At 41.7% G+C, this 13,919-nt stretch overlaps 1 protein-coding gene across 3 annotated transcripts in view; it reads right to left on the bottom strand.

Annotated features, from left to right (window-relative positions):
- Positions 1 to 257: 257 nt before the first annotated feature.
- eps8l2 (EPS8 signaling adaptor L2) overlaps positions 258 to 13,919 on the bottom strand; it is a 111,473-nt gene continuing 97,811 nt past the window's right edge. For all 3 annotated transcript variants that reach the window (XM_062061016.1, XM_062061015.1, XM_062061017.1), the window contains 4 exons: positions 4,911 to 4,986; positions 4,674 to 4,845; positions 4,451 to 4,583; positions 258 to 969 (listed from right to left, as the gene is read on the bottom strand). In XM_062061016.1, the coding sequence (XP_061917000.1) occupies positions 892 to 969; positions 4,451 to 4,583; positions 4,674 to 4,845; positions 4,911 to 4,986 (459 nt within the window). In that variant the 3' untranslated portion in view covers positions 258 to 891. The remainder of the gene's footprint in view (positions 970 to 4,450; positions 4,584 to 4,673; positions 4,846 to 4,910; positions 4,987 to 13,919) is intronic.

Genomic DNA, 13,919 nt, shown 5'->3' on the forward strand with positions numbered 1-13,919 from the left:
TTGTACTTGTGCAATGACAATAAAGACCTATCTATCTATCTATCTCCCTTCCCGCAGGAGGCGCGCCGACCACGCCCCCCTCCACAGTCATTTATTCATATTCGTAAATCGATAACAATTAAACAAGGCAGGTTCAAAATTGTTTTAAAATTCACTTTGAACAATTACCACTAAATGTGTGCTGTGATTGTTAGTCTGATATACAACAAAAACAGCCTTCTGTATTATTTAACCCAAGAAGACTACAAATCGGTATCAAACATTTACCAACTTTTAATCAGGTTTTTTTGCATCATATGTACAGTCCATTTGATTACAGCATCATACATTTATTGTACCAAAACTATTTGACTTGGTGAAAATGTACTTTGATAGTTCTGTTCCTTGAATAATACAGCACGATACCAATAACACCAGCATATGACTCTAATTTACAGACTCCATTCAGAATGATTGTACATTTTCTCTGTGAGTATATACTTGTGTGAATATAAACACTGGATCCCCAATCGGATGATGATATTTCTGTTAGCGTCATGTATTCCCACTGTAAACACTAATATCAAATGATTGGCTACATAGCAGAAAAATGTTAAACATCCTGGCACAAATTAGGCAACAATATCATTCACTTAACAGCTGCAATATTGACAAAAACAGCATCAGTCACGTACGCACACACACACACACACACACAACTATACGTACAACACTTACTTATTCACGCAAGTCAAAACATTAGGTAAACAAATCAGTTTGAATACATACACAGTGGGCGATATGTAATAAATATACATTAAAAATGTGTACAACCTGTGGATGTAGTCCGCTATGTAGGTCAGAATTAACAGCAGATTGATTGTGAAATTATACGGGTGTTGTTGAGAAGCTTCACTCTGTGCCGCTTGAGCTGATTCGCTCCTGTCTGCGTTTCATGATCTCCTGAAGCTCTGTTTCGCCGTTGGACTTCTGTAAAGAGTTAAGCAATGTTGCTGCAAAAATACTTACGAAAACCATGAGCCAAATGATCATATCTCGAAGAGTTGTTACAATTTTGCTCCTCAAAACACAGTAGTGAGTTCCTCTACCAGTAGGCTAAATACTCATTGATGATAACTGTAATCGCAGTGTGTGTCTACACTAGGAATTTTAGTCCGGACAGCATCACTCTCACTTGTAACTAAAGCAATAATAATGATAATATTACTTTGAGGGCTCATAAAATCCAAATCGCAGCAGTAATTAAAACTCTTTCATCAACTTTTAATCAGAAGGGTTCAATCTCTCTCCTGTGCTAATTTGAAGCCGACATGACAAACGCGATCAGAGGAGATAATGTTTGAAAAAAGGTGACTGTTTTTACACAACTTTTGTTTTGAAGGGGGAATTGCAAACTTCCTGTTGATTTTTTCTGGGGGTTGTCAGTGTATGAAATCTAGGTCTAAGTGAGACCTACATAGAGGTTTTTGTTTCATGTCTCTACGACATTCCTACTGCGAGTTACAGGCAGTTTTGTCTGTGTTTTCTTCCTAGGGGGCGCTAGAGCGAAATTTTGAGTTTTTGATTGGATCGCAATTTTTGCCAGTCCTGATGTGCGTGTCCAATTTGGTGAGTTTTGAAGCATGTTAAGGGGGTCAAATTACAGCTCAAAGAAGTGGCGGTATAATAATAAAACGCTAGAAATACAATAGGGTCCTCTGTCCCAAAGGGACTCGGTCCCTAATTATAGGCAAAATTGATGTATACACTTACACATTCTGGGACTTCACTAAAGGACATTTAGATATGATATTTACAAGACTGTGTTAAGTACAGTATATACACAGTACAATGCACTATACACTGACCCCTATTGTCCAGTATCGTGTGTTATTTCCTAACTAGTGCTTTTATTTTTAGTTCTACTTCCTCTCCGCCTTTATTTCCAAGCCACTATATTTCATGGCTTGAGCACCAGCCCTCAGTTTGTTATTAGAAGACTCACCTGCTGGCAATCACTAATCAGGACGCTTCTTATGCCAGCTGCATCCACTGAATCATATTGGCTTTGTCCCAAAAATGTGCAAAGCTTTCCCCTATGCTTTTTGTGCACTTCCCTGTTGCACTATCTACTTGTTTTGTCAAGATATACTACTGTACCTGCGCTGTAAGACTTAGACAAACTTCATTGAGCCACAAGGGAAATTGTTCCACACAGTAGCTCAGTTACAAGCGCTCTCTGCATCTTGGGGTCTAGACCAGTGGTTCTTAACCTGGGTTCGATCAAACCCAAGGGGTTCGGTGAGTCGGCCTCAGGGGTTCGGCGGAGTCACCTTGGTAACATGGGACATGGGCTTACAGAGGAAGATGACAATATAATGAAACTTGGACAATGATGTACAGAACAGCGGAATTTAAGTTCATTTGTATTTTTTATTTTAAACTTTTTTTTTCCTTAACACAACTTGTCCATTATCCAGCTACTGATTTCTGGTGGCTGTTTAAAAGAGAATAAATACCGCGTGTGTTACCTTATCAAACTTATTGTTTACAGAGGCGAGCACATTCGGGGTCTGACGTTACCAAGAATCGATCCCACGTCATGTGGCATAAAAGGCAGATGTGTATTCCATTACACTATCGGTGGAGTGTTTACAGCCGGATTTAAGTCAGCTATTTTAAATTTCTGACGGAGCGATGCACGACTAGGATTACGTTTGCCATCAAAATTAATATTAAGCGCTGTTATTCTTTGATTTTTGGCGTTTTAAAAAGTATTTGTATTCTCATTCACGTTGGGTTGTGTTTCCTGGGTTGGTGTTTATTTCCTGTCAGTGCTCTTATTTTGTGTCCATTTCCTGCTTGTCTCCCTGAGCGCTGTTTCCTCCCACCTGCTGCTGATTGGCAGCCTGGCCACACCTGGTGTCAATCAGCTGGCTGCTATTTACGCCTGCCTCGCCCTCCAGTCAGTGCTCGAGGATTGTTTGCTGTCTCCGGTTATCCCGGTATCCTGGTATCCTGTCTCCTGTCTCCTGGTTCCTGTTATCCTGTCTCCGGTTATCCTATTAAAGTCATGATTTCCTGCAACACGCCCGCCATCTCTGCATCTTGGGGTTCACCACCAACAAATCATGACACTCTGTCCAGATTAGGAACTGACCGCACCTCTCAAAAGCCCACATTTACAAAGGAGGTTAGGCGGTAAATGTGTTTTGTCGAATCTCCCGGCAAAATCTTAATCGTGTCTGAAGCAGTCAGGCGGTACGGCTTGGCAGCGAGGCTCCTCCTCCTCCTCCAATCATTTCTGGCTCTTCCCCTACATGAACCAAGCCTTGATACGTGCTTTGTGGAAACGCCCCCTCCATTACTCGACACACACCTCAAAGCCTCAGCAAATCCTCTCTAACGAATCCTAATCAATTAACTAATTGGAATTAATCCAAAATAATTAGGGATTGAGTCCCTTTGGGACAGAGGACCCTATTGAATTTCTAGCGTTTTATTATTATACCGCCGCCTCTTTGAGCTGTAATTTGACCCCCTTAACATGCGTCAAAATTCACCAAATTGGACACACACATCAGGATTGGCGAAAATTGCGATCTAATCAAAAAACCAAACCCTGAAACTCAGAATTGCGCTCTAGCGCCCCCTAGGAAGAAAACACAGACAAAACTACCTCTAACTCCCAGTAGGAATGTCGTACAGACATGAAACAAAAACCTCTACGTAGGTCTCACTTAGACCTAGATTTCCTACACTGACAACCCCCAGAAAAAATCAACAGGAAGTTTGCAATTCCCCCTTCAAAACAAAAGTTGTGTAAAAACGGTCACCTTTTTTCAAACATTATCTCCTCTGAGCGCGTTTGTTGTGTCGGCTTCAAATTAGCACAGGAGAAAGATTTAACCCTTCTGATTAAAAGTTGATGAAAGAGTTTTAATTACTGCTCCGGTTTAGATTTTATAAGCCCTCAAAGTCGGTCCCGTCCATCGCTGCTTGCAGCTTTAATTGTAATTGATTCCCTTTTAACCATTACCATTACCAACAGTGAAATGTAGCATTTTATTGATCGCCACTTGTTCAATTTCCAGTACTCTACTCACACTCACGCTAAGTGCATTCACAGACACACAGACATCTCATTGAAGTAAAATGTAAGAGCGTACATGTGAAGAGAACATTGTGTGCCGGGGTAAAGCGTTGTGTTATGTAATTTTCCATTACTTTTTAAAATGAGAGAAATGTTTTCTCAGCAGAACACCGGACTGCTTTAGACTTCTGGTTGCCTCATCGAGCGACATGGGAGGGTACTGTAAACTACAACTATAAACACAGTACTGTTGAATTTCAGTGTCTATCAAAACACTACTTTGTATAGACTGTTTTTGTTGATACAGCTCTTAATTGGATAGGTTGTATATATTTATATTTTTTCCAAGAAGGCCTGACCCGGATTACAAAGACTGACCTCTATTTGCGTCTTCTGGACAGTTATTTGACAGTAGACACGACCGCCTTCGTCTCCGCACACCGCCTTCAGCTCTTCTTTGTTGAGAGAAAAGAGCTGAGCTCCAGTCAGGATCCCCAAACATTCCGCTGTGCTGTTTGTTTACAGAACCATCAAGAAGGTAAAAGTCACTCCAAACTAATTAGTGGTATCCCTACTTGGTCTATTGCTGTGGATGACTTACCGCTCGGAGAATCCCTTCGCGCTGAGCCATGTCTTGACTTGCTCTGCACTGGAGTTGTGGGAGAGAGGCACATTGCTGGCGGCCGCTCGCTCCACACGAAACTTCCTAGTGGGTGGCTGGCTTTTGTTAGCGGTAATCATCATCAGAAGCTCATTGTTGACCTCGTCCATCACTGAAACAAAATAAAAACATGAGTGTTTATTTGGTAAAAGTAAAAGAGTTTTTGAAATGACTCACTTTTGTCTTTGTGTCGACCTTTGCTGAAGCTATCACTTGGGCTGAGGGAACCAGGGGATGATGCACTGTAGCTATGCTGCAAAAACACAATGGTTCATTTAGCTATTGTACTTTGTGGTCTATTCTAGGATTCTTCAATCCATGTACACATCTAACTTCTAGCTGGCATTTGGTCACGGAATTTTGCAAGTTATTATTATTCAAAAATGTTTTACTATGAATTGCTCTAGAGGTGTCTCATACGGAAGAAGAAGAAGTAAAAGGTGTAAAAATCTTGGGTTACCAGCTCTCGCAAGATTTAAACTGATTATATTTCTCGTTGAAAGAAAAGCTGTTTTGTGGGAAGAACGCAGTCAGAAAACTTTCTTTTTTTTTTTCAAAAGTAAAGCATATCCGTCTGGCCGTAAGCAAAAGATTGGAACTGCTCATTAAGTGGTTTGCGCACATATCTACTCCTCTGCATTTGCCCTCTATCAACTCTCCAGTCACAATCTACTCATCTCTGATCACCTGGCCATCACCATGGGCATCCATATTCCTGTCCCCATCTCCAAAGCTAAAAGGATAATAACTTTTCGAAATTTTAAATCCATCTACTCATCTGCCTTCTCTACCCAACTCTATTCTGTCAGCCTCTCTCGTCCTTCCGAGTCTAACAACACATCTGATCTCATCATTTACTAAAACCAAACACTGTCCACCTGCTTTGACATCCTGGCCCCCCTAAAATCCAAAACTGTCTCCCATCGTACACTCTTGAGTTGCGGAAAGTGAAAATCCAAAAAAGTCAACTTGAAAGACTCTACCGGAAAACTCACCTCACTGTACACCAGCAAGCATATACAGACTTATTCCAACAATACAACACTGCCCTCAACACTTCCCGGTCCACTTACTATTCCAATCTCATTCATTGTAACTCCTCTAATCCGTGAGCTCTGTTCAGTACAATAAACCATCTCTTCAAACCCATCAACAACTCCACGTTGTCCTTCACCACCGAAAAATGCAACTCATTACTGTCATTCTTTCAATCCAAAATCAAAACTATCTATAGCACCTTGACCCCACTATAATCCTGAATGATGTACCACCTGTTCCACCTCTCTTCAACATTCATCCTCTAACACATGTTCTACCAATGACTCAGTCTGATATAGTTATTCTTCAAATTAAATTCAAAAACTCCATCTGTGTCCTTGATCCTACCCCGACATTACTTGTGAAATATTGCCTCTCGTCCATCACTCTACTTATCACTGATCTAATCAACTCTTCCTTCACCTCCGGTTTTGTTCCTTCCACATTCAAAACTGCCTCAGTCACACCCATCGTCAAAAAACCTGGACTCGACCCTTAAACCATTAGCAACTCCCGGCCCATCTCCAACCTCCCTTTTCTGTGAAATTCTTGGAACGTGCAGTGCCAGGACAAATAATAACTCACCTCAACATCAATAATCTTGATCCATTTCAATCTGGTTTCTGTTCCTACTGCAACAGCCCTCATCAACGTCACAAATTACCTCCTCCTTGCATCAGACTCAGGTCAACTCAACATTCTCATTCTTATGGATCTCACCGCAGCTTTCGACACCAAACATCACTTCATCCTACTATCCCGCCTGGAAACTTCCCTCAACATCACCGCCACTACACTCTTCTGGATTATATTATACCTGACCGACAGACAGCCATTCATATCCATCAATAAATGCAAATCATACCCTGTCCCAAGGTGTCCCCCAAGGTTCGGTACTTGGCCCTCTCTTCTTCTCCCTGTACATACTCCCACTTGGACAAACAATACGTCAACATGGCCTCAACTATCATTGCTGTGATGACAACATTTAGATCTACATTTTAACCTGGTCCATCACCCCTGCCACACACACCACTCTCACCAACTGCCTCACTGACATAAACATCTGGATGAACAATAACTTTCTCAAACTCAACTACAGCAAAACAGATATCATAATTATTGGTCCAAAATATCTCATCAATTCTGTCAAAGATTTCAACATACTTTTAAACAACCTCACCCTGTCCCCCTCCACACACATCTGGAAACTAATCTTGGACAATAACATTTCATTTCAGAACACAAAACTTATGGGTTTTGTTTACCAACTTGTATAATGCACCTGCCATGGTTTTTACATCTATAGAGTCAGCCATGACAATGTAAAAAGTTCTAGACTGTACAGAAATTGGAATTACCTCATGAGCTTTATGTTGTCCTACAGTTTTTAGGATCATATATTTTCCCAAAATGGGTGGTGAGACTGCTGACTGGGTCAGAGTTGCTAAGAATGAAAGGTCATAGGAACTGCTTTTTGACCCCACTTGTGAAAGAGTGGGTAGTGATACAAAAACTGCAATTCCTTAACATTTATGAAAAATAAAATAATGCAAATGACCTCATGTCACAAACATGTTTTATGAGGAATACCTGGGATATGAAAATATTCCAAATCTTTGTTTTAAAGATTTTGAAGAAAAACAACCCAGCTATTGCAGAAACACATTGATATTAATTGGGATCATTTCTGACCCCACTCATGGAAGAGTGTAGGTATTAGTAGGTTGTGCATCCAAGGGTTAACCTGGTGTTAAGGTGAAAGGTAGTGTTTTGGTTTGTGTCAAAAGAAATGCAAGACATTATCTTATATTTTAAAACCTTATTTAACAACAGAACAGGAAATGATTGACATACAAGTGTTGGTTTCATTTTGTGCAGAGGTGAACTTATAACAAATAATAGGTGATGATTCAAGAGCTTTCTGTCATGATCCATTACTCGGAGCATGGCATGATGTATGTTTTTGGTAATGTTTCTGTGTTAGTCTGTTTCTTGGGTGCACCCTCTTTCCCTGTTTACTGTTGGTTTCCATGGGCACTGATTCTCCTCACCTGTCTTACTTTAGCAATTAGTGTTCCCACCAGGTGTTTTGGTTAATCACTCCCCTCTATAGTGTGCGGTCACCCAGCAGTAGTGGCTGGGTCAATCTGTTACGTCTTCGACGCATGGCTGCGATTGTCGTGTTCCTTCCAACGCAGGAAACAAGCAGGAGTGGCGTGCAGGTAAGATTTAGTCTTTTTTAATAAATTAAAGGCAAGACAAAAATACAAAACTGAGGATGCTAGCAAGCGTGGAGCAGAACAAAACCAAAATGTCACCAAAGGTGAAAAAAACTAGGAAAGCTAGACTGTGCAAAATTCGCTACAGTGAGGAGGAAAAAACAGGAGACGTAAATGTTGCCTACAGCAAACATTGACCCAGCAACTACTGCTGGGTGACCGCACACTATAAAGGGGAGTGATTAACCAAAACACCTGGTGGGAACACTAATTACTAAACTAAGACAGGTGAGGAGAATCAGTGCCCATGGAAACCAACAGTAAACAGGGAAAGAGGGTGCACCCAGGAAACAGACTAACACAGAAACATTACCAAAAACATACATCATGCCCTGATCCGAGTAATGGATCATGACAGTTTCCTGACCTTTGTGAAAGTTTCTCTCTTTTGTGAATCCAAAAAAGGCAGATACTCTGAACTACAGTTTGGTGCATAAGCACAAACAACAGTCTGGAACTGTCCCCGCACTCGTAGACGAAGGGAAGCTACCCTCTCGTTCACCGGGTTAAACTCCAACGTACAGGCTCTGAGCTGCGGGGCAACAAGTAATGCCACCCTGGCCCGTTGTCTCTAACTGCCTGCAACGCCAGGGTGGAAGAGAATTAGTCCTCTCGAAAGGACTAATTTCAGAGTCTTTGCTGTGCGTTGAAGTGAGTACGACTAGACCAGCCGGAACTTCTCCACCTTGCGCTCCAGCTTATGCTACTTCCCCCCCAGTGAGGTGACGTTCCACGTCCCAAGAGCTAGCTTCTGTAGCCGAGGATTGGACCGCCATGGGCCCTGTCTTCAGCTGCCGCCCAGCCCACATTGCACCCTCTTTTCCCTCTCCTATGAGTGGTAAGCCCATTGGAGGTGGGACCCATGTTGTCTCTTCGGGCTGGCCCAGCCACCAGGCGCTCGCCATTGAGCCCTGTATTCAGGCCTGGATCCAGAGGGGGGCCTCCAGTGACCGGCATCCGGGCGAGGGAGATCTGGCTCCTTAATTTTGTCGTTTCATAGAGGTCTTTGAGCTGCTCTTTGTCTGGTCCCTCACCTAGGACCTGTTTGTCTTGGGAGACCCTACCAGGGGGCATAGAAGCCCCCAGACAACATAGCTCCTAGGATCAATGGGACACTCAAACTCCAGCATTTCTTTGTTCCATTAAACAGCTTTATCATGTAGTAGAAGTCTGTTTTGTGGTGGGGGGTCTTGTGCATTGATTGTGCTAAAACATGCTTGCATATATGAAATGCAGTATCATTTAAAGTTTTAGAATCATTAGACTAGTAGTCCTTATAAGTGGGGTAGGTATGATAAGGGGCGGGGGGCGTGAGAAAATAATACAAAAGTCTTCGGCTAGGTGGCATGTTGATGCTGGTGCTAGCAACTCTGAGTGGTTTTTACGGATAAATAAATTAATATTATCAGGTTCTCAATCTTATTTTAATTTAGTTACGGCGTGAAAAAATTATGTCCCAAGGGAGGGCATGACGAAAAATAATTGAAAAGCATTGAGTTAAGGTCAGTTGCGATTCCTGTTCGAACAAATGGAATGATGAAAGAGTTGAAAGTTGCTTTTTTTATTATAAAAATGATAATGTATGTGCATTCAAAATGTAGCAAAAATCATAGGCTAGCGATTATGAGCAAAATTATGAGCATGAGACTCATTTTGTTACGGCAATGTAACCACCAAATATGTCAGCCAAATCCAAAGCTAAGACGAAAAGGGTAGCTTCAGATTTCAATAATGAAAGATGTAGATGGATAAAAGTTATTTTGATTTGAAAGTGTAGTTATCGATTAGTTCAGGTTATCAGTATATTTAAAGTCCTTGGCGAATCATTGTTTAAATCATTGTTTTCAAAAATAGTACAATTCCTCAATACAACACAGCACATGTGTAAATCCATGGCCAGGCTAAACTGTCACTCATGGACGTGAATACGCGAGAGAAAATTAACGCCGGACACACTGGCTTGTTTCCCCCAGCAGCAAGATGTCACTGCGAGTACCCCAAAGATAACAGATAAAAGCATCCTCAAGGACTCATCCCACCCAGGTCACCACTGGCTTGAACTCTTGCCCTCAGGGAGGCTCTATAAGACCATCAAAGCAAGGACAAATAGACTGAAAAACAGTTTCTATCCTAAAGCTGTTATTGCCCTAAACTCTGCACTTACCTGAACATTCACCACTTTATTACTTGATTACCTCTGATAAAGATCTACTGTGCAATATGTTTTTTTTTAACATTTTATTATGTTTTTAAATTTTAAATTGTTTTATTATTGTTGTTGTCTTAAGACTATTTTATGTAGGTTTGTTTTAAAAGCACTGAGCTGGGTTGCTGTCCAATTTTGTTGTTTCCATACAATGACAATAAAGGTATTCTGATTCTGATAAGACAATACAGATGAACCATTGATACACATGACTGATCACTTGAAAACCATGCAAAGCTCCTCTAAAATACATTGACTTATATTAATTTTATCTTAACTTTTATAATTTGTCATGTTTGTTTTTATTGGAAACAAGTTCAACCTTTAAAAGTTTGTGCGTAGGTCATGGATGCAATGTTATAAAAGACTTCAAAATGCACCTCCATTTATTGTTTTGTGACCCAGGCAATTAAAAAAAATATTTCCTTGTTCCTTGTCCAATCACACAGGATACACCTTGTTTGTTTTCTTAAAAAGCAGGGGCGCTGTGGGGAATTTTGGGCCCCATGACACAGCCCACCACACCTGGGGGCCCTGAAATGGTACCCACTTAACACCCTAAACGGTGCACCAGCTTAAAATTATGTGAAAATCTCATCTGGTGAAACCTTTATCATGTATCATCACACTTCTAGAATACAGTAGTAAATGGACATACTGTACTATTAATGTACAGTCACAGACCCTTCTTTAGACACAACTGCACAATGTAATGTCATCCAATACAAAAACTGTTATCTTTCCAAGGTAGATTTGATTATTATGTTGGTCAAGACAGGTTTTTAATATTTTGGTAACTTTTTGAATTCATGAGGATCAACATAAAAGAAACAGCTCTGAATGTAAAGTACTGAGATTTGAATCCACAATAATTAGCATTGATGATTAATACCTCTCTAACCATGACAGTTGATACCATTTTTGTATTCGATTCTATTCGATTGTGCAGATGACCTAATGTAGTGGCTGATTAGTATGTACAGGCAAAGTAAAAACCAGTACCGTATTTTCCGGACTATATAACTCGACAGTGCATCTTATAACCCGGTGCGCCTAATGTACGTAATAATTATGGTTTTGCTTACCGACCTCGAAGCAAATTTATTTGGTACATGGTGTAATGTTAAGTGTGACCAGTAGATGGCAGCCAAACATAAGAGATATGGGTAGACTGCACTATGATGGCAATATGACTCAAGTAAACAACACCAACATTTTATATGTTCCATTGAAAATATAGAATGGCGCTCAAAAATCTATCAACATGTTTTTGTATGTCACGACGAGGTTTGCGCAGCTTACTGCGGGGGCGTTCTCCCAGGACGGCTACTCCGGACAAGGCGTGCAGGTAAAAACATGATTTAATTATCAAAACTCAAAAGGGTACAAAAACAGAAAACAAGGCGAAAGCACAACGCGCTGATTGCACTAGGAGCTCAACTAACACTTAGCATAAACTATGAACAAGGAAAACTTACGTTGACTGTGGCATGAAATAAACAAGACTTACTTAGACAAGGCATGAAGCGAACACTTACCATAAACTATGGCATGGAACAAACGAGACTTACTAGTAGGTTGCGTGAAGCAAACAATGACGCCAGGTCGACTGACTGGCAAAGGCAGGCTTAAATAATGGCTCTGATTAGAGACAGGTGAGTGTCCCGAACACCAGAGGCAGGCGAAAACAAATAAGTAACCATGGAAACAAACACAGGAGGTGCACAAACAGGAACTCAGGGAGTCCAAAATTAACAAAAACATGATCCGGAACACGGATCATGACATTGTACGACTTTGGTAAGCTATGAAGCCGCACCGCTTGATGTGATAAATAAATAAATGGGTTATACTTGTATAGCGCTTTTCTACCTTTAAGGTACTCAAAGCGCTTTGACAGTATTTCCACATTCACCCATTCCCACACACATTCACACACTGATGGCGGGAGCTGCCATGCAAGGCGCTAACCAGCAACCATCAGGAGCAAGGATGAAGTGTCTTGCCCAAGGACACAACGGACGTGACTAGGATGGTAGAAGGTGGGGATTAAACCCCCACCCGCCAGCAACCCTCCGATTGCTGGCACGGCCACTCTACCAACTTCGCCACGCCGTCCCCGTCAACATGTGAGTATTATGATGGTGTGTGTATAAGGTAAGACATATTATCTGGCGTTTTGTTTTGCAATATTATGCGAAAGCAACTTGTCTTACCTTCTGGCACCTGCTGATTTGTATTTGGGATCTGCATAAGTCCTGAAAAATTGCATGCGTCCGCCTTTGTAGTCCGTGCCAACACCGTAGTCGATATTGGTCGATTATTTTTCTCTATCTTCTTGTTATGGGACATTCATCCTCTGCTGTTGCCATTTCTAATATAAAGTAGTGTAAAGTTCTTACTTGTATCTGACAGTAAACTCGCCATGAAAGCGCTAAAACATACCGGTCTAGTGCAGGGGTCGGCAACCCGCGGCTCCGGAGCCGCATGCGGCTCCTTGACCACTCTGATGCGGCTCAGCTACATACATGCCGACCCCCCCGATTTTCCCAGGAGTCTTATGGATCTCAGTGTCTCTCCTAGATTACTCCCAGGGAAAAAATAATCCTATTTACACTCTAATTACTAAATAAAGGGCGTGCCCTGATTGCACTGCAGTAATTGTCCTCTATAGCATTTACATACAGCGTGCCAGTCCAGCCACATGTTGCATGTTGTTAGTACTTGCACACACAGGAGACAGCAAAGCATACTTACTCATCAGCCACACAGCTTACACTGACGGTAGCCGTATCAAACAACTTTAACATTGTTACGTTACAAATATGCGCCACACTGTGAACCCACACCAAAAAAGAATGAAAAACACATTTCTGGAGAACATCCCACCGTAACACAACATAAACACAACACAACCATTACCCAGAATCCCATGCAGCCCTAACTCTTCCGGTCTACATTATACACCCCCGCTACCACCAAATCCCTCCACACATCAACCCCCCCTCTCCGTGCGTTGGTTGAGCGGAAGTGTTAGGGCTGCATGGGATTCTGGGTATTGGTACCGTCAGTGTAAGATGTGTGGCTGCTGAGTTAGTACGCCTTGCTGTCACTTACGTGAGCAAGCTGAAATTGCATTCTACGTGTGGTCGAGCAGGTACACTGTTAGGGCAGACTGTATAGGGCGCCAAATGCAGTGTCATCACGCTCTGATATTCGGGAGTCTCCCGGGAAAAATGAGAGGGTTGGCAAGTATGACGCTATCAAGCGCCATTCATTCAAAACTTGCGGGCTGCACTAACATCAAATTTCCACATTAAAGTGCGTGCCGGTGCGTGTGTCGGAGACCCCTGGTTAACATAGCCCAAAGCATTTAAGCTTTGTATGCAGGTGTTTTTCATTTTAAATTTTTAAATTGTTTTTGTGGCTCCCATTACTTTCTTTAATTTGTGAAACTTGCCAAAATGGCTCTTTGAGTGGTAAAGGTTGCCGACCCCTGGTCTAGTGAGTTGACATTATTCACCCAAGGAACTTTAGTTATTAGAGAGTTCCGGTCGGACGGTTTTTCACGGGACACATTTCCGTTGTTGTTTCTGGATGAGGAGATGCTGCTCAGTTTTCGATTGAAGTAAAGTGCACGTAACACATTGCCGTAAAATA

This window comes from Entelurus aequoreus, linkage group LG10 (assembly GCF_033978785.1).
Source record: "Entelurus aequoreus isolate RoL-2023_Sb linkage group LG10, RoL_Eaeq_v1.1, whole genome shotgun sequence".
In the NCBI taxonomy this organism is placed as follows: Eukaryota; Metazoa; Chordata; class Actinopteri; order Syngnathiformes; family Syngnathidae; genus Entelurus; species Entelurus aequoreus.